Consider the following 22,431-nt stretch of genomic DNA (forward strand, 5'->3'; position numbering starts at 1 on the left):
GTGCACACACTCACAAACACACACACACGAGTGGGCACACACACATGCATACACACACACACACACACACACACACACACCAGTTTCCCATTTCAGCACGCAGTTGAGGTGAAACTGAAGTCCCCATTGCCTTTTCAGTTCTGTCTGCATGATCATAAGGAGGCTCCCCAGAGCACCCTGTCTCCAACCATCTTTCAGCTACCCGATGACACACTAGATCTGAGGCTGCCTCTGGGGAAAACATTCCAGGACCTGCTTCCAGAGCAGCCCTGCATGCCTTTTCCTTCCACCTAAACCATCAGAAATCTTCACACAACACTCCTAAGAGAAAGCGACCCGAGGAGGAGAAAGGCCACCCCAGACCGACCCCTTGTGGCTCTCAGTGCCTGGCAGCCCTGAAATACTCCAACAGATAGACCTGTTTCTCCAGCCGCCATCCCTCCAGATGGCAGAGAAATGAATATAGCATTCAAGTAACCACAAAGAAGAAAGCTTCCTATAACCAGTTGATGCATATGTAATGTGTGAAAATCAGATTATAGCACTTATCTCTCCACTTGGAATTAGTTTCAGAGGTTTTCACTTCTCAGAAACGAAAGAGCAAGTAAAATAAAAATATCCCATAGGTGCCTAATGTCTGCTGATAGGGCATCTGCCCAGAGGTGTGTGTAACTGAGACAGGTTGCATGAAATTTATACCAAAGTAAAACTGAATGAAAAGTGAACATATTGAGACAAATAAAATATAATAATAACAGCAATAATATTACAAATTGTAGATGGTTCAATGACTCATTTTAAACTATGACTTAATTAAATCTACTTGGGTTTACCCCACACACAAAATGAAGTAATTCATGGATTCTTTGTTTAGTCAAGAAAGGTACAACCACTGAGAAGAAATCAACATTATGGAGACAGCCATGAAGAATCTACTCAGACTATTTCTGGGAACTTCCACTTCTTAGCAAAGACACTAGTGCTCAAATTCTGTCTTGCATCTCTGAGTAGTTTCACACACACACACACACACACACACTTTCTCTCACACACACATTTAAGAGTTATTTATAATTTATGTGTGTATATATTCCTGAGTGTATTGTGCATGCATGTATGTATGCATGTATGTATATATGTATGTATGTATGTATGGAGCACCACACATGTGCTGTGCTCATAGAAGCTAGAAGAGGGTGTCAGAGGCCCTGGAGCTGGAGGTATAGGAACTTGTGTGATTCCTGATGTGGGTGTTAAGGGCCAAGCTTGAGTCTTTTGTAAGAGCAGCAATAGTTACACATGTATGTATGTATGTATGCATGTATGCATGTATTTGTCTATCTATCTATCTATGAGTATATACATACTCATATTTGATTTTATTATTTATTTTATATCTATGGCATTTTGCCTGCATGTGGGTCTGGTGCCCACGGGGATGAGAAGGTATCAGATCCTCTGAAAATGGAGTTGGAGATGGTTGTGAGCCACAGTCTGGGTGTGGGGACTCAAACCCAGTCCTCTGGAAAAGCAGTAAGCGCCAGTAACCCCTGAGCCATCTCTCAGCCCAGTAGTGCTCTGTGGTTTTTGAACATGCTCTTCTGTGTTAAACATGAACAGGAAACCACCAACAAGAAGTTTCCCTCCCACTTTGTCCTGATTTTCTTCCCCTTTCTTTGAAATGAAGCCACATTATGTAAGGGCAGGGATTCTGGGTATTCAGAGGACAGTTTGCCAGAATTGGAGCTTTACCAAATCCACACTGTGAAAGGCAGCAAGAGCCCTTCTGGTGCAGTAAGGGATAAATGCATGGAAGACACAAAGAAAACTAGAGACTGGAAAAACCAAACCCTGCGGAAGAAAACTGGAGACCCACAGTTTGTACACAGCTCAAAGTAGTTTGGCGTTATTTACATTAGTCTATGCCGAAACTATACTTGGGTAATATTTACACGTTGTATAGTCATTTTTCATTACAGACTCAGTGGGTCAATATATTTATTTCTTTCTTCTTTAATATATATTTTTTATTTTTTATGTGCATTGGTGTGAAGGTGTCAGATTCCCCCTGGAACTGCATTTACAGACAGTTGTGAGCTGCCATGTGGTGGCTGGGAATTGAACCCAGATCCTCTAGAAGAACAGCCAGTGCTCTTAACTACTGAGCCATCTCTGCAGACCCTCAATATATTTCTTATAAGCATAAGCAGAGCAAAATTCCACTTGGCTCTCCTCTCAGACAGCCTCCTAAATAATGTTGACTCCTAAATAATGTTTTCTGTGTGACCCAGTGTGACAATCCAAGGTTCTTGTGTGTCTATGTAAATTGCTCGGCATGAACTGTTGATGGTTTCCTATTCTCAGAAATGTGATTCTTGGTTCAGTTGAAACCCTCGGGCAACAGCTGGGTGCTGCTGCAGGGATAATGGTCTGGACACAGAGGACTCCTTCAGTGCCAGCCTGCAACAGGAAGTGCTACAAGGTTTTCCCTCATCTGCCCAGTGACTTCCAAACACAGAAAAGACACCAGCTGCAAAGGGTAGACTGCTCACGGATACAGGAATATGGAGGTGTCCGAGATCAAGGTTCCATAATTAAGCACAATTTGTCCCTTTCAAGCTCTGAACCCTGAACAAAATGACTCGAGATAACTATATATATATATATATATATATATATATATATATATATATATATATGAAAGGCAGAGATCTGTTTAAATGCTGAGGCAAGAACAAGGGTGAGACAGAATCCAGGTTGGCCTCAGCCAAGCTGCCTTCCAACGAGGCAATCAGGAACTGGCCCCCCTGTTTCAGTCAATATACTGATCTGCTGGTCCAGCTCTCCAGGGCTCAGCATCCTCACATCTACACTGCGGCTACTTTCCTCTTCTTCCAAGGAGCTGTTATTGCACTCAAAGTCAGGAAAGGTGGGAGAATGCTGAACGGGTGCCTCCCAACATGCAGATAAAGGTAGAGGCTATTTACCCCTAACTCTTCATGTACTGACCCCAGCCCAATGACACTCGAGGAATAAGCCATGTGTTTTTCCCTCCTTACCTCTCCGCACCACCCTCCATCCTTCCTCACGCTATCAATCATACTCTACTTTCTCCATTTTTAATCTCAAAAGACAAGCCCAACGACAGCTCCCAAAATTGGATGCCTTGAACCAGGAGGAGATTCCAGTGCTCATGAGCTTCTGCAGCAAGCAAGGGACAGCTGAAGTCCCAGTCCGAGGGCTCAGGACTGACTATGCCAGGCTGAGTTAAGGTTAACTGATATAAGTAAAGGAAGAATGACAAAAACCACTAGATCCCCAAGACTCATTCAAGTGATGATAAAAGAATAACATTTCCGGGGCTGGAGAGATGGCTCTGTGGTCTAGGACACTGGGTGCTCTGGCAGAGGGTACAGAGGTTCATTTCCCATCATCCACATCAGGTGACTCAAAACTGCCTGAAGCACTAGTTCTAGGGGCCCTGACATCTTCTTCTGGTCATTGCAGGCATACACATGCAAGTGACATCCACATCCACACACACACACACACACACACACACACACACACACACACACATTTTAAAAAACGGTATTTTAGTGAAGAGAGTTGAACTCCTGGCTAACACCTTTCACGGGTTCATAGGAAGACAAAGAAATGACTCAAGTCTCTTCTACCTGCTAGTGTTCCCAGGTGGAAAAGTAACCGTTCATTTTATGGTTATTTATGTTAATTATGTAATTAGTGCTAACCAGTTGGGGACCAATGGTGAGTGTCAACTGCTTAATAAAAACACACTGCGCCATAGCAGTGCGGAAACCATGGTCCAGGAGCACGGAGCCTCCATTGCTGTCCAGCACTTCTGTCAAGCAAACCCTTGTTTAATTTTACTGAAGTTCTGCACTGATTCACAACCCAGAATGGAATCAAGGGCAGAACTTCTTGTAATGGCACATTTCAAACTGTCGCTTTGCTTTTGAAACAGAGGACTCTGACTGTCCATATCAGAAATAATTGAGTTTTTAACACAAATTGGTTTTGGTTTAACTTAGGAGTCAAATATGAATAAGTAAGCATAGGTATTTCTGCAAAGTCAGCTTGTAGCATGGAAAGTCTAAATGATGCCACCTTGACAAAGCTGGTGAATATCAGTCTGCCCTAACTGAGAACACAGAACTCATTAGCAGATATACTTGGGGGGAAATCTACACACACCCCTCCCCTTGTCCCCCCCTTTTGTATTTTTCAACTTTGTTGTCTGGGAAGAAAACATCGGGAGGGGCTGATGAGATGGCTCAGCAGTTAAGAACAGTTGCTGCTCTCGCAGAGGATCTGGGTTTGGGCTCTAACACCCACATGGTGGCTCACAACTATCTGTAATTCTAGTCTCAGGAGATGTTCCAGTGGCCTCTGTTAGCACCAGACATGAACAAGGTGCCCATACACGCAGGCACTCACAAATATACATACCACAAAAATAAACACCTCCTTTTTTAAGTGAAGATAAACTAGATTTGTGTAATGAAGTGAAAACCCCTCCTTATTTAAAATGCATTTGCTTTTTGCTTTAGAAATACCAATGCATGTTTCGGTTTAATACCATCCTCAGCTAGTGTTTCAAGAATTACTTCCTGGACACAGACTTGCAAAGACAGATGCCTACCAGTGAACATCTGTGTGCACCCCCAGCCTCCTCCCATGATTGGCACCATCTTATACATTGGGAATCCTGACTGGTGTTAGCATTGATGCTCACTACCCGACTGGGAGAAGTATTTCATATTCTCTTGGCATTTCAACACACACAGTCTCTCTGTCTCTGTCTCTCTCTCACACACACATACACACACAGGACACACACACACATTCACACAGGACACACACACACTCACACACAGATACTCACACACACAGGACACACTCATGCAGGACACACACTCATACAGGACACACACAGGCACACACACTCACATACACACAGGACACACACACACACACACACACACACACACACAGAGTGCGTGTTCCTTTGAGGAAAATCACACTCCCTGAGACCTCTGACATCACGCTATTCTTAAACCACTACTCTGCCTACTTAAAAACCCCAGCAATGATTAAGCAGAAATGACCTCAGCTCCCTATGATCTCGCTAAACCATATTCTCTGTGGAGCCCACATCATGACGTCTCAGGCTCCAGGATGGGGAGCTGACATCACTCTTGGTTAGTAATTCCTTCCTTTTAAAATCCATTCTCAGCACTGATGTGCAACCATGACAACCCAGCGTGAGTAAGCGTCCTCCCTCAGACTGAGACTTAAGAGTCCAACTTCCATCAAGACTAAAAAAGAAGAAAAGGGAGGAAGAAAACAAAGGGAGAGCGTGGGTGGTGCGGAGGGCGGACGGTGCCGCCCCGCCTCTGTGCCTGAGCCCTGTGCTCTTTGTTCTAGGTCATAGGTGAGTGTGTACCCGGGACGCGCCAGCTTCCGCCGACGTAGCATGTAGGCTGTGCAGCTCTCAGACGCATTCTGGTACAGGGCGCCATCTGCCCCCTCCACTTCTGACGCGGCAGCGTTACCATAGTCACCCTCGTCAAGGGCCATGCTCTTCTACTCGGAGATGAGCGGTCAACTTTTCAACCTGAGTGACGGCCGTGGTTGTTTTCCAGTAGAGTATGCCTCCCCGGGACCCCGCCCACTTGCCATGCTCCGTGCCACCTGTGCCCTCCACTCTCCTCCTCCTTCCTGAAGCTAGCCAAGGATGCTCCTTATGTCATTTCAGCTGCCATTCCATCTCTAGTGGGGGCTCCCCATGCTAGTTTGCCCTAAGTTGTTTTGTCCCTGTACTGGCTTAGTGACAGCTTCCATGGGCTCCTGACCCAGATGGCAGACAGTGAGGAGCTCTGGGACTCAGAAATTGTCCCCTTGTTAGTGCTCAGAGACAGTGTCCGTTCCACTGCGAGGTCAGTGAGGGACAGCAAAGAGAAACTGAAGTCGCGAGCAGCTTCTCTAGCCTCCTGAGCCCGGGCCTAACGCAAAGATTTTGGTTCACTCAACATTATTTCCCTACTCTGGGTTTTCTGCATTCTGCTCCTCTTACAGTTTGGATCTGGAGTATGTCTCCTAAATGCTCAAGCGTTGAAGGCTTGGTTTATAGCCTGTGGCTATTGAGAGTGAGTGATCCACTAAAAGCTGAAGGGGAAGTAAAGTCTGTAACACAAATAATAAAAGACCCCGAGACTGATATTGGGGTTCAAGCTTCAAGCTGCAGATCAGAGAAGCAAAGCAGCCAAGCCGGTAGATCTCACATCTACCCAGCTGAAATTGCAACCCTGTCTCCATGAATCCTCAGAGGCAAAAGCTCTCAGCTCCTGTCTCCTCCTCCTCGTAGTTCTTTCTCCACCCAGCCACATCACTCCTGTCTCCATCTCCCTAGTGCTGGGGTTAAAGGCGTGTGATCCCAAGGCATGAGCTCTGTTACTCTTCACTCTTGTGTAGGCCAGGGTGGCCTTGAACTCAGAGATATCCATCTGCCTGTCTTCTGAGTCCTGGGATTAAAGGTGTGTGCCACCACTGCCTGACTTTATGGCTTGTGGCTGGCTTTGCTTTCTGTACCCTCAGGCAAGCTTTAATAAATCACAAAAAAATATATCGCCACATAGGTGAGTGGGAGTGTGCCTTTGAAGTAGATGGCACTGGGGGTCTCCTTTTTTCTCCCTCTCCCCTCCCTTCCCCTCCTCTTCTTCCTGAATGTCATCAGAAGAACAGCTGTGCTCTCCCCTCCCTTCCCCCCCTTCCCGTCTTTTTCCTCCATGCCATGATCTGAATGTCCCTGTTCAGGCATGTACACTGCTGTGTGAAACTGAGTCTGCCACGAGCCCAAACACAACGGCATCCATGGGCCATGGACCGGAGCTGTGATTACAAGGGAACCTTTTCTCTTTGTCTTCTGTCTATCTTAGATACTTTGTCACAGAGATGGAAAGGTAACTAACTTGGCTACACAGTAGATACTTTACGAAGTGCTAATGACCAGATGTGAATGGAGCACGCTGACCTGAGCTAAGCCACTTCTCTGTGTGGCTGTAAACGTGGGATGCCTCTTACATTGCCTCCATGGTGCTAAAACCCGCAAGTCACACAGAATGACATGTTTCCACCAAACACACACAGTGCTGTGCCTTGCCAAACACATTAAGGGGATTTGTTTTTGCCAGGAAGGCTGGTGGCTAGTGTCGTGACTCATGCTTTTAAAGCTCTAGCCTTCTATTTCCACAGTCTGTCGGCCACCAACCTGCCAGCCTTGTAATTTACAGCGCTGGAGAACAAGCCGACATCTCTCCTCAGCAGACTGACCCTTCTTCTCTCCCAGAAGAACAGAAGCCAGTGACTCGTATCTGTCAGGGAACAAGCATAAGAACAAATGACTGTCAACAGATGGCCAAATTCAACAGGGCTGACCGATCACATCATTTCTCAGATTCTTTTATCTGGAAATCCCCAAATATCTCATCCACTAGGCACATACCAGCCAAGAGTGAACAATCGGTTATCTTCTATGGAGAAAAGTATTCTTAAAGTGGGTCAGCTATGTTTTTTTTCAATCTATATGTAGCACTGCCACACAGTGACACAGATCATTTATTTATACAAAATTGGAAAAGGATGAAAAGTAATCTATTAGTTGACATTTAAATATTTGTCTTGGCCTTATAAAAAGAAACCATCTTTAAAAATAAAATCCAAACACCTTTTAAATTTCTACTTGAGGATAAATTCAGTTTGCAGTAAAGAAATATTAAAACAGTGGCCATTCTCATTTCAAGGGAGAGAGGCAAGCAGAATTCCCATACGTGAGTATTAAGTATTTTAAATTCCCATTGGACATTTCTATTTTTAGCATTTATCTCCGAGCATTTGAGTTCCACTCCCTAATTGAGACTCACAGCAATGGAGTGGTTTTCTATAGTTCTTTCAAACATTTCAAAATTATATTGGCCATTAAAGTTATTCCAATTTTTATACTCTGTTTAATTGGACACATAAGTAAAATGGCACCAAAGGAAGGGGGAAGGGAAGAGAGTAGAGGAGAAACAGAAGGAATAAACAAAGAACACTACACTTGTATCTTATTGCACTCAAACTTCACGATTCTCCCGCTCAACAGCTCTACAAGCTTATGGAAGTCCAAGCTTATGGAAGTTCAGTACAGAAACTCGAATCGCGTACTTGTAGTTAATTGTGACACAGTACTCCAGTGTTCCATGCAAAGCATGCAGAAAAACTGACACATACTACAATAAGCTCTTCATTCCCCTAGCCCACCCAGTTTCAGGGTAGCATGACTGAGCTGGCAACTCCATGTTGGATGCGTGGCTTCGGATATGTAAGACGGAAGTTCTGCTTTGCAAGTCACCTAATGTACAGCCCTGGCAGAGAGTTGTAGAAGCGTGATGGTCTGCTAAGCTGGAATGAATCCAGGGTCACCTGACTGTGGAGCTAGCCTCTCTCCTGACATTGCTAAGCTGCAGCCGTGACCTAGGAGCCTGACCTAGACAGTCCCAGAGCAGAAAAAAACAGGCCATGGGCTGCAGACGCTCAACAGGGACTGTCATCAGACTGGACATGTGGGGGCAGGGTCCTTGGTTTGCTGACCTCTGGGTGACTGGGGGCCCTGTTAACAGCCAAGCAGAAGCCTCATTTAATGCAGATCAACTCGTGCCCCCCACAAAAGTCCAGGCATAGAGGGGACCACACAGTGAAACGAGATAACTGAAGTCCTCTTTATTCCCGCTGATAATTAACCCCATTCCATTTTGGAACTCTGTTAATTGTAACCAAGAACGCAGTTGATGCAGTCCAAGTGTCTGAACTCCGTAGTAACGACTCAGAATGAACAGTATTGCACTTGTTGCTTTTCTCTCTTTAGATTGTCCTTCTGACACTGGGAATGAGTGATCCTGATGTTTCAGTCGAAAAGACAAAAAACGTCATCTGAGGCAGTGTGGTGAGGACCGCTCTCCTGTGATTTAAAAAGCTGTGCCTTGTGCAGCGCGAGTGTCACTTACGATGATGTCTCTTCAATAGAAGACGTACGTGATTACATGTCTTCACTGGGTTGGGCATGTCTTCCCTGGGGGGGGAATGCACCTACAGTTGTCATTGGTCCAGAGCACAGGTGCGATCAGACAGGACTAGTATCCATACTTCTGCACTGTGGTTCCCAGGCGGGGCACCTCTTTCTCCTGAAGGCCCTGTATACAAGCTCTCACGTGCTCTCTATTGGAGGTCAACTGACTATAAATAAGAGACACCCCCTGGCTAGCCTGCTCTTCTCATCTCCCTGGTCTGGGACAGGGGGACGATTGTGACTATCTAGAATTGTGGTTGCGAGTTCCCTCATTAGTCTATGAACGACGATACACTGCAGAACAAGAGAGTGGACATCTGCATCCCTCTCCCAGGAACGTGGAGGAGGCTGAAGTGGTTGTGAGAAAGGAGGCAAGAAGCCAGGCCCCGGAGAGGAGTTTAAATGGTGGACCCAGCATGTAAGGATAGAGTGGTCTGTGGGGGACCAGTAGGACTTGGTTTTGACAGAGCCTGTGAGCAAGAGGCATGCAAAAGGAGCCAGCATATCTGATGGTGCAAGCATCAGCAGATGGGGACAGAGTGGGGTTTGAGCAAAGATAAGGCCAAGAAACTGGACCATGGTAGAGACCTGTGTGGAGATGGGGGATGCTGGGAAAGTCAGTCAGTTCAGTGGACGAGGCTCAGGGGGAAACATCAGGGAGACTGTGCAGCCAAGACTCATGGGAGAGCATGGGGAGAGTGTGCAAGTGAGACTCACGGGAGAGCATGGGGTAAGTGTGCAACTGAGACTCATGGGAAAGCATGGGGGGAGTGTGCAACTGAGACTCATGGGAAAGCATGGGGTAAGTGTGCAACTGAGACTCATGGGAGAGCATGGGGTAAGTGTGCAACTGAGACTCATGGGAGAGCATGGGGTAAGTGTGCAACTGAGACTCACTCAAGGGAGAGCATGGGGTAAGTGTGCAACTGAGACTCATGGGAGAGCATGGGGAGAGTGTGCAACTGAGACTCACGGGGAGCATGGGGTAAGTGTGCAACTGAGACTCATGGGAGAGCATGGGGTAAGTGTGCAACTGAGACTCATGGGAGAGCATGGGGTAAGTGTGCAACTGAGACTCATGGGAGAGCATGGGGTAAGTGTGCAACTGAGACTCATGGGAGAGCATGGGGTAAGTGTGCAACTGAGACTCACTCAAGGGAGAGCATGGGGTAAGTGTGCAACTGAGACTCAAGGGAGAGCATGGGGAGAGTGTGCAACTGAGACTCACGGGAGAGCATGGGGTAAGTGTGCAACTGAGACTCATGGGAGAGCATGGGGAGAGTGTGCAACTGAGACTCATGGGAGAGCATGGGGTAAGTGTGCAAGTGAGACTCACTCCAGGGAGAGCATGGGGAGAGTGTGCAACTGAGACTCATGGGAGAGCATGGGGTAAGTGTGCAACTGAGACTCATGGGAAAGCATGGGGTAAGTGTGCAAGTGAGACTCACTCAAGGGAGAGCATGGGGAGAGTGTGCAACTGAGACTCATGGGAGAGCATGGGGGAGTGTGCAACTGAGACTCAAGGGAGAGCATGGGGGAGTGTGCAAGTGAGACTCACTCATGGGAGAGCATGGGGAGAGTGTGCAACTGAGACTCATGGGAGAGCATGGGGGAGTGTGCAACTGAGACTCAAGGGAGAGCATGGGGGAGTGTGCAAGTGAGACTCACTCATGGGAGAGCATGGGGAGAGTGTGCAACGGAGGACAAAGTGGAGTTTCGGGTAGGGTGTGGCCAGGGACAGGGACAGCTGTCTGTGAATCCTCCTCACCTCCCAGTTTGCAGATGACTACCTCTGGCTGCTGGTTCCTCCATTGCCATGACCTTCTGAAGATGGAGCAGAGCAGGAATGGCCATCTTAGGAAACTGAGTATCTTCTGTTACAGTGCTCTGTATTCAGTGCTCCCACGAGCCTCACATCTGAAGATGCGTTGGAGACTCCGCGCACCCCTGCTTTCTTGGACAGTGTGTCACTGTCTGTCTACCCTACCTTCTTTCCTTCTGGATGTGCACTTCCTACTTTGCCCATCTCTAAGAGTGGGTTTCGAGGATCCTGAGAATGCCTCCTGCATGGGTATTACAAGCCTTCTCCATGTCAAGTTGCTAAGCACAGATCTCTCCTCAGATCTCAACGCCGTGTGTGTGATGGAATAAAGCCAACAGAAACCCAATGCCAAACAGAATTCCAAGTGGAAAAGCCACACCACGCTGGGGTTCTTTGAGGTCTCTGTGTTTTAAGAGGGACACAGGTCAAAGTTAACGGCACAGAGAAAAGCCAGGAACGTGGGAGGTCCTAGGAAGGAAGGAGGGAAGTGAGGTCACAGGCGAATACCTCTGTCCTGCAGGTTGGTGCTCATTAGAGTTTAAAGGACAACTCTGACATCCTATTTCATAGAGTGGGGATTTGTTTTTTCATGTAGAAGTTTTAAAATAACAGTTTTCAAAGGAAATGAGGAGGGAGCTGAATTGTTTTCTTAGGAAAATACAAGTTAATTAAATTAAGCTGTCTTTTCTGACCCCAAGAGTTCCTGTGAATTTGTTTCTGTTTGTTGACTATTGACTTCTTTTACTCTCAAAGAAAGTTCTGCGGTTAAAGTGAAAGTTCTATTTTTCTTTTCTTTTTTTTTTTTTTTTTTTGCCTCTGAAACCCCTTAAAAATTTAAGTACCTCTCTGGAGATCCACCATGGAGGGCCTCACTCTACCTGGAGATCAGAGTGATTTGGGTGGGGGACTGGGGGTCTTGGTGGGGAGGGATGGGGAGAAGGGAGGGAGAGCTGGGATTGACATGTGAAACAAAGTTATTTCTAACTTAAATTTAAAAATGGAAAAAAAAGAAAAAATGCTCAATATCCTTAGTCATCAGGGCAATGCAAATCCAAAACAAAAATTTTAATTATCTCAATAATAATTTCCTGGATGGAGATTGCGTTTCGGAGAAGTGTTTTTCTCACTTTAAGAGCTTATGAAGTGCATCGCTTTAGGGTCATTATAAAGCAGAAATAATGTTTGCAAAACACCGGTTCCCTTTTTAACCCCCACCCTACAGACACAATGATGGAGAGAGAAGACCAGGCAAAGAAGAAAGACTGGCCTTGGAACTTACTGGAAGGCTGACAGATAGGCACCTCAGGGGAGGGAGAAGCAAGCGTAAGGGTTAGCTGTTTGTCAACTCGACTCAAGCTAGGGTCCCCTGAGAAAAGTGTACCTAGACTGGTTCCCTGTAGACAAGTGCGTGGAACATTTTTCGAATTAGCGGTTGATGTGGGGGCCTCAGCCCGCTGTGGGGGTTGGGCTATCACTGGGTAGGTGGGCCTGGGGTTTATTAAGCAGGTATCCTGCCTGGCCTCTACACCAGTTTCTGCTTCTGGCTTCCTTCCCTGACTTCCCTTGATGGTAGACTACGACATGTAAATCCGCAAGCCGAAATAAACCCCTTCCTCCCCGAGCTGCCTTCAGTCACGGTGTTCATCACGGCAACAGAACACGACTGATGCCACAGGGAAAAGAATAGAGCAAGGCGGAGTCTGCGCCTTGATCTGATCTGCTGTGCTGACCACGGACGGCAGCCACTAAAACGCGTGTCACCGTGGAGGACCGGCTGTGGGATCTGGGGGGTGGAGGGCTACAGGGAGGAGGGTGACGGTGGGGGACCGAGCTCTACAGGCTCTGACACAGACAAACACGGGAGCCTGCAGGGTACACAGAGGTGAAAGCTCTGTTCTGAAAAGCGGTGAAAGTTTGGGGTGCTCTGTTTTGCAAAGGCGAGGGAAATTAAGGAAGCTTATGGATAGGTGACATTCCCAGAAACCCTCAGTGCCTGCATCCCGTCCATTTTTCTGTATCCATATTGCCCCCCCCCCCCCCGCTGCCTTGAGGACTTCCCCAGGGTCACAGCATGGCCACTTTGCACACCCTACGTGTCCCAAAGTGGCTGTCTGGTTCCGGTGTAGGAAGGCTGCATTTGGCTCCCTCCGTGGAGTCGCCCGGATGTTGGCTTTGCTCCCGTGTGCCCTGCTCACACGTAAACACTGCACAGGTGTGGAGGGCGGTTTCTCTAGCTGCTTCCCAGCAGTCACAGGGCCGAGCACAGCTGCCTAGCAACAATAGAACCATGAAAACACTGAAGAGGAGGATGGAAGGGGGCACGAGTGGACGTGATTGTCACCACATGGAGAGTGGGAGCCAAAGCAAGGGTCGGGGCTGGCATCAGTTATTTTCGCGCAAGGCAAGGGACGTGAGACACAGATCAGGCTGTAGAAGTGTCTGTCACATGGGGGCCTGTGTGTCCTCTCGTGGGCTCGTTCAGCCTCTCCTTCCCTTCACTTTGGAGAGGTTACCCCACCTGCCCCCATCTAACTCAGCCTGGTTCTCGGTCTGCATCCCGACACCTCCACAAGGGCTTTCTGTGTCTAGATGAATCAGTTCTCTTCGTGTCCTCCTTTTCACCCTGGCTTCCTGTGACCTCATTTTGTAGTCAGTGAGGGAAGTTCTGGGTCGCCTCTTATTACACGCCCTCTCCTATTTCCAGGAAGGTCAGCAGAGACATATTCCCACTGGCCGTGAGACTCCTGGAGTGTTCAGTCCTGAATTTGCTGAGTTCACTGTTACCTTGATTGGGGTCCACCTGAGTCCCACCCAACCTCACCCTGGAGAGTGCAGACGTCCATCAAGGAAGAGGAAAGAAATCTGTCAGGAGGGTGGCAACCCTTCTCTGCCACCTTAGAAGCAAGTGGCGTCCTCAGGTAGAAGCAAGGATACGTTGCTTTCTTCCTGCGAATGTCTCTCCCACATACTTCCTGGCTCATGAGCGTCTAGGCGTGGGGCTCAAGCGGAGGCCATGGAAAGTGTGGCCAGGCTCCCAGATTCAGGCCCTCCCTGTGGGTGGTTTGGAATAAGATGCTACTGGGGAAGTGGCCATTTGTGGCAAGGGACAAGTGAGAGAAAAGCCACCTTCTGATTCCGTCCACAGCCACAGGGTGTGTGGTGGGACCAGGAGACTGCCGCGGGCAGGAGCTTCTCCGTCCACTCAAGTCCATGGAGTTGAAAAGGAGCAGGCAGGAAGAGAGCAAGGGGTTGAGGAAGATAAGAAAAGATTGAGAGAGTGGCTATCAAGTCCGGGATGACTCTCAGGGGGTTCCAAGTCACCCTTGATAGGGAATGTTCTTCTGTGTACACGATTCCCTTATTGGTTAATGCATAAAACACTGATTGGCTGATTGGCCAGACAGGAAGTGATGTAGCTGGGCAGAATCAGGGTATGAGCAGGGACAAACAGGAAATTTCTCTCTTTTCTGCAGATACACTTAGCAGGTGCCATGGAGTGGAGAAAGGAGTAACAGGCCCGGGCTCTTCTCCAGTAAGATAAGACCATGTGGCAATACATAGATTGACAGAAATGGGTTAATAATTAAGACAGAGCTAGCCAATAAGAAGCCCTAGTCATCAGCCAACAGTTTAATAGTTAATACAGTGTCCATGGGTTCATTTGGGTTTGAAGCAGCAGCAGGGCCTCATGGGGACACGTTACACACCCTGGTCCTCCCATGGCCCTTCGTAAATAGAAAGGCTATACACTGTCGGGGCCAGGGTCTGGCAGAGCCACGCACTGATTCTAGGGCAGTGTCCTTAACTAGATGGAGACCCTGCTTAGCAGGGAGGTGGGCAGAAAGACAGAACTCACACCTTTCATCTTTGTGCTCGGAAGGATAAAAGACAAACAATGTAAGAGATAATGTATAAACGAGGAATATGAACGAGGCTGAAAAGGGCCAGGGCCACGCTCCACACCTTCATGCATTTCCCTCAAACTCCCATTGAGAGATCAAAGCCATTTCCTTTCCTCACGCCCTTGTGGCAGGGGCTGCTCTCATCACTAAGTGTCTGCCTGGTCACATACCTTAGGCATTTATCTGTTGAGCGAAACAACATCTGGGAGGAGATTCGGCTCCACTAAAACCCAGCTGCCAGAAGCTCACGGGCTTGGGAGGTATCTGTGGAATCTCAGACGACTCGCACTGGGCCAGAATGTTCTGCGGCTCCCTTCAGCGTGTACACCCTGGGGAGTGTCATGCTCTCTTCTACAGGCGCCTTTGCCCAGGGACCAACCAGTGGTCTGCACACAAGTGTTGCTCGAGCGACACACAGCCACACCCATTATGGCCACTGTTATGCCCACTGAATCTTACTCCAAACCCCACAGCAGTGCAAGCTGCTTGGACACACACCTTTAACTCTACCCCATGTATTCACCAGCTTCATGGAACCAAACCCAGGGCCTCTCACACGGCACACGTGGGACTTGGATAGTGAGGAATAATGCTGTTATAATCCAGATGCTGGGATACAAACTGCCCTGACTCACACAGGAAGCAGCTGTGGACCATCTGCCATTAGTTCCCATGACAACCTTTTTTTTAGGCTCTGAGTTGAGGCTGGTCTTACCCCTTTACCTTGGCTGGGTGATACAACATTTGACTTGTTCCAGATATGAATGAAGGGCAGGTTAAATGCCTCAAAGGGTAAAGGCACTTAAGGCCAAGCCTGAAGACCTGAGTTCAATCCCCTGGACCCACCAATGGAAGGAGAGAACTGGCTCCTACAAGTTCACTTATAAAGAAAATAACAACAAAAGGAAGGGAGGAAGGGAGAGAAGGAGGGAGGGAGAGAGGGAGGGAGGGAGGGACAGACGAATGGATGGATGGGTAAAAATAGCACTAGATGAGGTATGTCACTAAGTTCATTACTGGAGCAGCCTTGCAACATGCAAGGTTTGTTTCAACCAGGTTAGCCCCTGAGCCCGAGGTAGCCCCAGAGTACTTATCCCCCAGCACCCCACTGGCCTTCTAGCTCGGGGAGTGTTGAAAGCACACCTCTCTGCAGAGGCCAGTTGTGTGATGGAGCTGAAATTATCACCTTTGCAGAGGCCAGTCCTGCTGCCTTGGAGCCAGCCGTGCTTTTCAGAGGATGCTAAGCACAGCCAGCTCCGTGCACTCAATTTGATGGCTTCGTTTCTCCATCCTCTGTGCATTTTTGTGATTTGCTGCCTGAGCCGTAGCTTGTATGTATCAGGTACAGGAACAGCCTGTCTAGTTGAGCTTAAAAGAACAGATGTTCTCTTGTTTAAGCCCAAATGAGAGACCTCTCGAAGCTATGCAGTTCAGATGCAATTACCCCATTCCTAAGGCAATTTTCTCCTTAATCTAATATTCGCCAGGGCCACTCTGACCTGTCTCTGGGCAGGAACAGGAAGCTCGCAGGTACATTGGCTTATCAGGGTGTTTGTTGTTCTTCTGTCTTCTCCCCTTACAGAGGAGACAAGTCTGTCCTTGGAAATGGCTGGAAAGTTTTGCGGTGACTGCAAAAATCACACAATTGAAAGAGGTACGGGGCTGATGCTGTCACGTTCAGTTAGGAAACCATTAGGAAGTCCAGGACGGAATCTGCAGAGCAAGGCTCCCACAGAGATCAGATTGTACTCTTCCAAGAGGGACAGATCTTCCCTCGGACATCCACACAGTGTGTCAGGGCTGAATCAAGAATGAAGCTTCTGCTAGGGAATTGGACTATGCTCACTGTGGAAAGTACCTATTTAAAAAAAACATGCAGCGAATGCTTACATAGTAAAAAAAATCAACATTTATCCCACTAGGGAAACTGAATCTTGATATATGAAAAGACAATTCTCATTAAAGACAAGGTAATGACAATATCAGAGTGAACTGTGGGATTCTTCAACTACCAATTTATTACTTTTGCCTCATGCAGCAGTAGTGAGAGATTTTCAGCCATATTAAGAATTTGAATCCAGGATGCCTATACTCTGTGAGAAAACTGTGTACGAGATTGCCATATAACACTTGATTATGTGTTCTTACGGTTTGTAAAACTGGCCAGGAAGAAATCTCTAAGGGACAAAAGCTGGCGACATTTTAAATACCTTAGGGGTGTAACTATATCATTCATTATTCACAGATAGGCATAAATATCAGGAGGGAAGGGTTTTGTGTACATACATGTTTGTGAGTGTGTGGCTGGTGTACGTACGTGTGTGCACGTGTGAGTAAAGATCACAGGACAACGAAAGAGGCATCTACTTTTCTTCCACCTGGCCCCAAATCTTCAAATAGATGAATCTGACTGGCCAGCATGCCTCAAGCTCCTCCTGTCTCCACCTCTCCAATGACTGTATTACTAATGTATATCACCCAGCTTTTTAAAATATGGGTTCTGGGGATGGAACCCAGGTCCTCATGCTTGGAAGATGAGTACTTCAAACTGCAGAGGCTATCTCTCTACCCTGAAATGGAAGTCTTAATCAGAGGGAAAAATATGATTACACCAACTAGGGCCTGGAAGGAATTACTACATAGATGGTCTTTGGATGCCCATTAACATGCCCTAACCCTTTGTCATCATAAAAGCCTAGCCCGGTGACTTCTGTGATGCCATTATTTATTTGAATAATTACTCCTTAAGACTACTACTTCTTGGGGTTCCACACAGCAGTGAGCAAGAGCTAGCCCTTTCAGCCCTTTCCACCGGGTCCTCTGGGAGACAACAGGTCCTGAGGAGGTGTGTAGTCTGATTGCTCTTGATCGGTCCTTTCACGGAGAATCTGAGATGCAGAAAGCCAACAAAGATCAACCAAGGCCTGTCCACAGCAAATGCAGGTGACACCCTCCCTGGACCGGGCCAGGAAATTCTGTCACCAGCAAATAAAACCCTTTATGGGCTACATTTTCCTTTGAACTGGCACAGACATCTTGTGCATTTCCTCTTAACAGACATGGTAAGACGTACCCTTAACCCACTTCTGTGTCAATCACGATTCTATCCAGTTGAGATTCACATCTTAGCTCAACAGCCAGGAAAGATTCTGAGTGGCGGTCAGCCAGCCTTCCGGTCCTCCTGTCAGAGCACCTCCCAACTGCTACAGGCAACCTTCTGTTTTGTGCACACAACCCTTCATCAAAAAACCCCAGGACTACATAGTGAAGAGTTTTCTTAAGTAAAACTAGCTGCAGCATTTCAGGGTCCCCCCCCTACACTATTCTGCTTCCATAAAACCTGATACTTTCATCACCTGCTTCATCTTCTGAATTATCCACCTGTTCTTAACTTCCCCTTTCTCTACCTCAAAAACTCTTCACTGTCATAGGAACCATCCTCCCCTTTTCCCTACTAGAGGTACACGCTCATCTTAGCCATGCTTCTTAACAACTTAGAGGACAAAGGACACCGTCTGATGCATGGCTTCAGAGGTTCAGCTCATGGTGCATGGCTCCGTGCGTTGGGCAGAATATCTATCATGGCGGAAGTGTGTAGCAGCAATGGTTCTTCACACAATGGCAGCCAGGAAGTGGTGAGATGGATCCAGGAAGGGGTGAGGGCAAGACAAAGCCCACGGGGACATTCCCCAGTGGCCTACTTCCTCTAGCTCCATCCCAGCTTATGCCAGAATCCTGTCACTAGCTGGGGACCAAATATTCAACATAGGGGCCCTTAGGAGGACTGATTGATGTGGGAGGGAACAGCTCATTGTGGGTGGTCCTGGGGTGGACAAGAAAGCAGCCTGACCAAGCCATGAGGACCAAGCCAGTAAGGAGTGATCCTCTGTGGCTTCTACTTCAGTTCCTACCCCAGATTCCTGCGAGTCCATGGCCAGACATCTTTCCATGATGGACTGTGATGCTTAAGTGTAAGATGAATTAACCCCTTCCCCCTCAAGTCGCTTTTGGTCATGGTATCTTGTCATAGCACTAGAGAGTCTAACTAAAACATTGGACAGACAAATTATTTGTGAGAATCATTAAGACATATCTATTTCACAGTGTTCTCCGTTTGAAACCCATGAATCACTGCTAGTATGCAATTTTATTCAGTTTCCCTGATCACTGACATTGAATGCCAACAGTATATAATAAAGGTCAGGGGCATTTTGTTTTAATATTAATTTCGTGAGTTCTATTGCTAACCTTCCACTGTGAAGATTTCAGAGTAATGCATAAGAGATATTAGTGACAGACATGGCTTCCCCTGGGGTATTACCATGCTTCAGGAGAGGCTCCTTCACCACTGCACATGCAGGCAGCATTAAACAAACTCGAGGATGTGTATAAGCACATTAAGTTGAGAGGGAAAAAGACAGGGGTTGGGGCTAGGGAAGAACTGGAGAGGAGGGAAAGGAGATAGATTTGTTTGGAACATGTTACATGCATGTATGAAATTCCCAAACAGCAATTTTTCATAAAAGCGCAGCCCATTATTTTATTTACTTACAAATTCTGGAATTCCTTAAGATATTTTACCATCCTGGGTTCTCTGGGTTGAAGCAGCAGCATGCCATTAGTAAGGGAAAGGAAGTTGCTCTTTGTTAAATCCTGTTGTGGGCAAAGCAGGTGGCACATTCTGGAGTCAAGGCACTCTGCTAGGGAGGCTTGGGGAGGGGCTCGGGATGCTCAGAATTCTGCTCAGAAGGGTATCATCTTGAACATTTGTTGACTGAAACCTTCAACTCAGATTCCTCCAAGAATAGACTGACAGTTACTGGCTTCCTGGACAATGTCTAGGCTGCTTAATTTTAACTTAATTAAGACCCGTGCAACTCTAAAGAAATCTAGTGCTCGCCTCCACTTCCTAGCCAAAATCTGTGTCTAGCGTCGTCGCCTTATAAAATACCAGCTGCTGTATGCTAATTTTTATACAGAGACACAAATCTGTTCAGAAAAGGCTAGTGTATACAATATGAATAATGAGAGCAGAGTAGTGCACCATTACCCACACATATAAAAATTACCTTAATGCAAATGTTCAAACGTAATCTCCAGTGTAGAGAGGTCTTCTGTAAAATTAGGTTACATGACTCAAAGGACAGCCCAGGACCAATGAACAGGCAACATGTCCCTCCAACAGGCACCAGACATCATAGGGATGGGTCAGCAGCCACCAGGATTAACCTTTGTACTAATTAACACCTCACTGTCTTGACCAAGTACTGGACAATGCTGGAGGAAGTGAGAGTTTATTTTGGCTCATAGTTCAGAGGTGTGCTATCCATCACGAGGGGCGTGGGAGGTATGGCAGCAGAGCCTACAGTGACAGGTCATATTGTACCCACAGTTAGACAAGGCTTCCTGGGAGTTTCTTCCATGTATGCTAGTGTCTACACCCAGGTCACCACTGCTCAGATTGTTGGACATAGGACACTGGGGCAATGATGAACTGACCCTCAACTCTGTGCTATTTAATCAAACAGGACGAAATCTGCATTGGCTATTTAGGCTGAAACAGAAGAAAGGACCAACATTGCTAGCCAGATGCACACCTTATGATGGAAAACACTGAGCTAAATAAATCCACAGGAAGCAGGAACAAGAAGCTTAAGTCTGAGGTGTTAATGACATGGCTTTGAGGAATTATTTGACATGAAACAATAGAGATAATGTCAAAGTCTGTTTCTTTGAATAAATGCACACGTTGACGAAACTCTAGTAAATGTCAAAGAAGTAAAACAGGCCACATTGACACAGATATTTAGAAGCAGACTGGCTAGGAGCATAATGGCTCTTCACTCAGGTTCACAGGGACCCAAAGGCAGGAGGAGGGCCTGGCACCTCTGGTTTCACTGTGTGTCTGTCCCCTCTACTTTGGGTCCCTCCCGTTCTTCTGAATGCAGGCATGTGAAGCAACCAGAGAGTGTCTGTATAACCTAGATCATGCCCCTTCAATGCCATAGCTCCTTTCCTAGCCATGTCATCATTATAGATTCTAGGAAGCACCAAACGTCCCTGGGCAGAACAGACCCATCCCAGATGACAGCAACTGCACAAGAGGATGAAGCCACATCGAGGAGCTGGAGTAATGGTCACTAGAGAACCATCTTGTCCCTTGACCAGTAAGGGTTTCCTCGGAACACTGTACGGGACTGGAGCTAAGACAGTGACCAACCACACCATGCCTTGACCAGGATGGCTTCACTATGCCTGTGCGTCAGCCATTTGGGCAGTTCCTCTTCTGTTTTAAAGCAAACTTTATGTCAGTAACCAGAAAAGGAACCCCAGGTCACTATGCCACTTCAATTTGATCCTCTTTCCAGTGTGATCACCTGCAATGAACAGCCTCCATGCGTTGGAATGCTGGGCAATCCAGTCTGTGGGGATTCTTCCCTAAAAGTCCCAATCCCTACACCAGGCACAAAATACAGAGCACCACCACATACCCTGCAGACAGGAAGAGAATGCTGAGAGAAGATGCTGGGTAACAAATCCGTGTGACAACATGGATGAGACGCCAGTTCCTCAGAAATCACAAACCCAGGTATGGTGGGTGATACCTGCAATCCTGGCATTGGGGGCTACTACCCTAAGCCAAGAAGCGGCAACTGATAGCAGCCGATAGAGGGAAAGTTGGTTTTCTTCAGTTGAGTGGCACTAGCTGTATCAACCGCAGGGCAGAAGCCATGAGCAGGAGTAATTAGTCCTCCATCCTCTCACCAATTGTTGAGACTGCATCACCTCCATTGTATTCCTACTGTTTCCTGCACTCACTATACATGTTCTTCATTTCTAGGTCTCTCGTTAAAAATGCTCATCTGTCCTGAGGGTATTAAAGGTTCCTTTACAGCTTAAGCTATTCAATGATTGCTGTGGATTCAAGTCCTATATATATCTTTAGTCATAAATGGGAGATCTTGGAAAAAAGGCAGAAATTTACAAATACAATGATGTTTTCATAAGACTATAGATTTCTTGACAAGAACACAAATTGTTCCTATTCTAAAATGAAGTACTCCTGAAAGCGGATGGTATTCGTCCATATAATATAAATGTTTACTAGTTGAGCTGTCACAGAAGCAAGATTTTAGGTTAGAGAGGTTGGGGCTTTCAGGAGTGCCACAGAGTGTTCTGTGTTTTGTGTATTTTCTGTAAAGTGGGCTAACTTTGCTTGTGATCGCTTCATAACTTAAAAATAGCCTTTTACATAAATATAAGATCAATACAATTATCTCTTGTGATGTTACAGTGTTATTGTTAAAAATATTCTTGCTGCACAATTAATATCCAACTTCACAGTGTTCAGAGGATGTATTTAGTTCATTAACCATGTCAAAACCCTCAGAAAGAAACAGAAAATGCAGCCTCCTTTTCCATATATAATAGAAGCATGAGTTCATTCTGTTTAGTAACTATGTGGACCAGAAATCAATCTCAGATATTGGTTCAGGACATTTGTTTGAAAGTGGGAATATTGCTAAATAAACCACAGACTCAACAGCCAGGACCATTATTAGCACCTACATCTAATGAAT

The 22,431-nt window shown here is 46.7% G+C and overlaps 1 protein-coding gene and 1 long non-coding RNA gene across 3 annotated transcripts in view; one reads left to right on the forward strand and one right to left on the reverse strand.

Annotated features, from left to right (window-relative positions):
- The window catches only part of Myo16 (myosin XVI), a 422,801-nt gene that overhangs the window by 78,795 nt on the left and 321,575 nt on the right, over positions 1-22,431 (reverse strand). For both annotated transcript variants that reach the window (XM_040733405.1, XM_040733404.1), the window contains exon 28: positions 7,292-7,394. In XM_040733405.1, the coding sequence (XP_040589339.1) occupies positions 7,292-7,394 (103 nt within the window). The remainder of the gene's footprint in view (positions 1-7,291; positions 7,395-22,431) is intronic.
- Positions 8,931-11,640, forward strand: LOC121135104. The gene is made up of 2 exons (XR_005872289.1): positions 8,931-9,089; positions 10,903-11,640. It is a non-coding gene; the product is annotated as an uncharacterized LOC121135104 (long non-coding RNA).

The sequence above is a fragment of the Mesocricetus auratus genome, unplaced genomic scaffold, assembly GCF_017639785.1.
Source record: "Mesocricetus auratus isolate SY011 unplaced genomic scaffold, BCM_Maur_2.0 Super-Scaffold_100031, whole genome shotgun sequence".
NCBI lineage: Eukaryota > Metazoa > Chordata > Mammalia > Rodentia > Cricetidae > Mesocricetus > Mesocricetus auratus.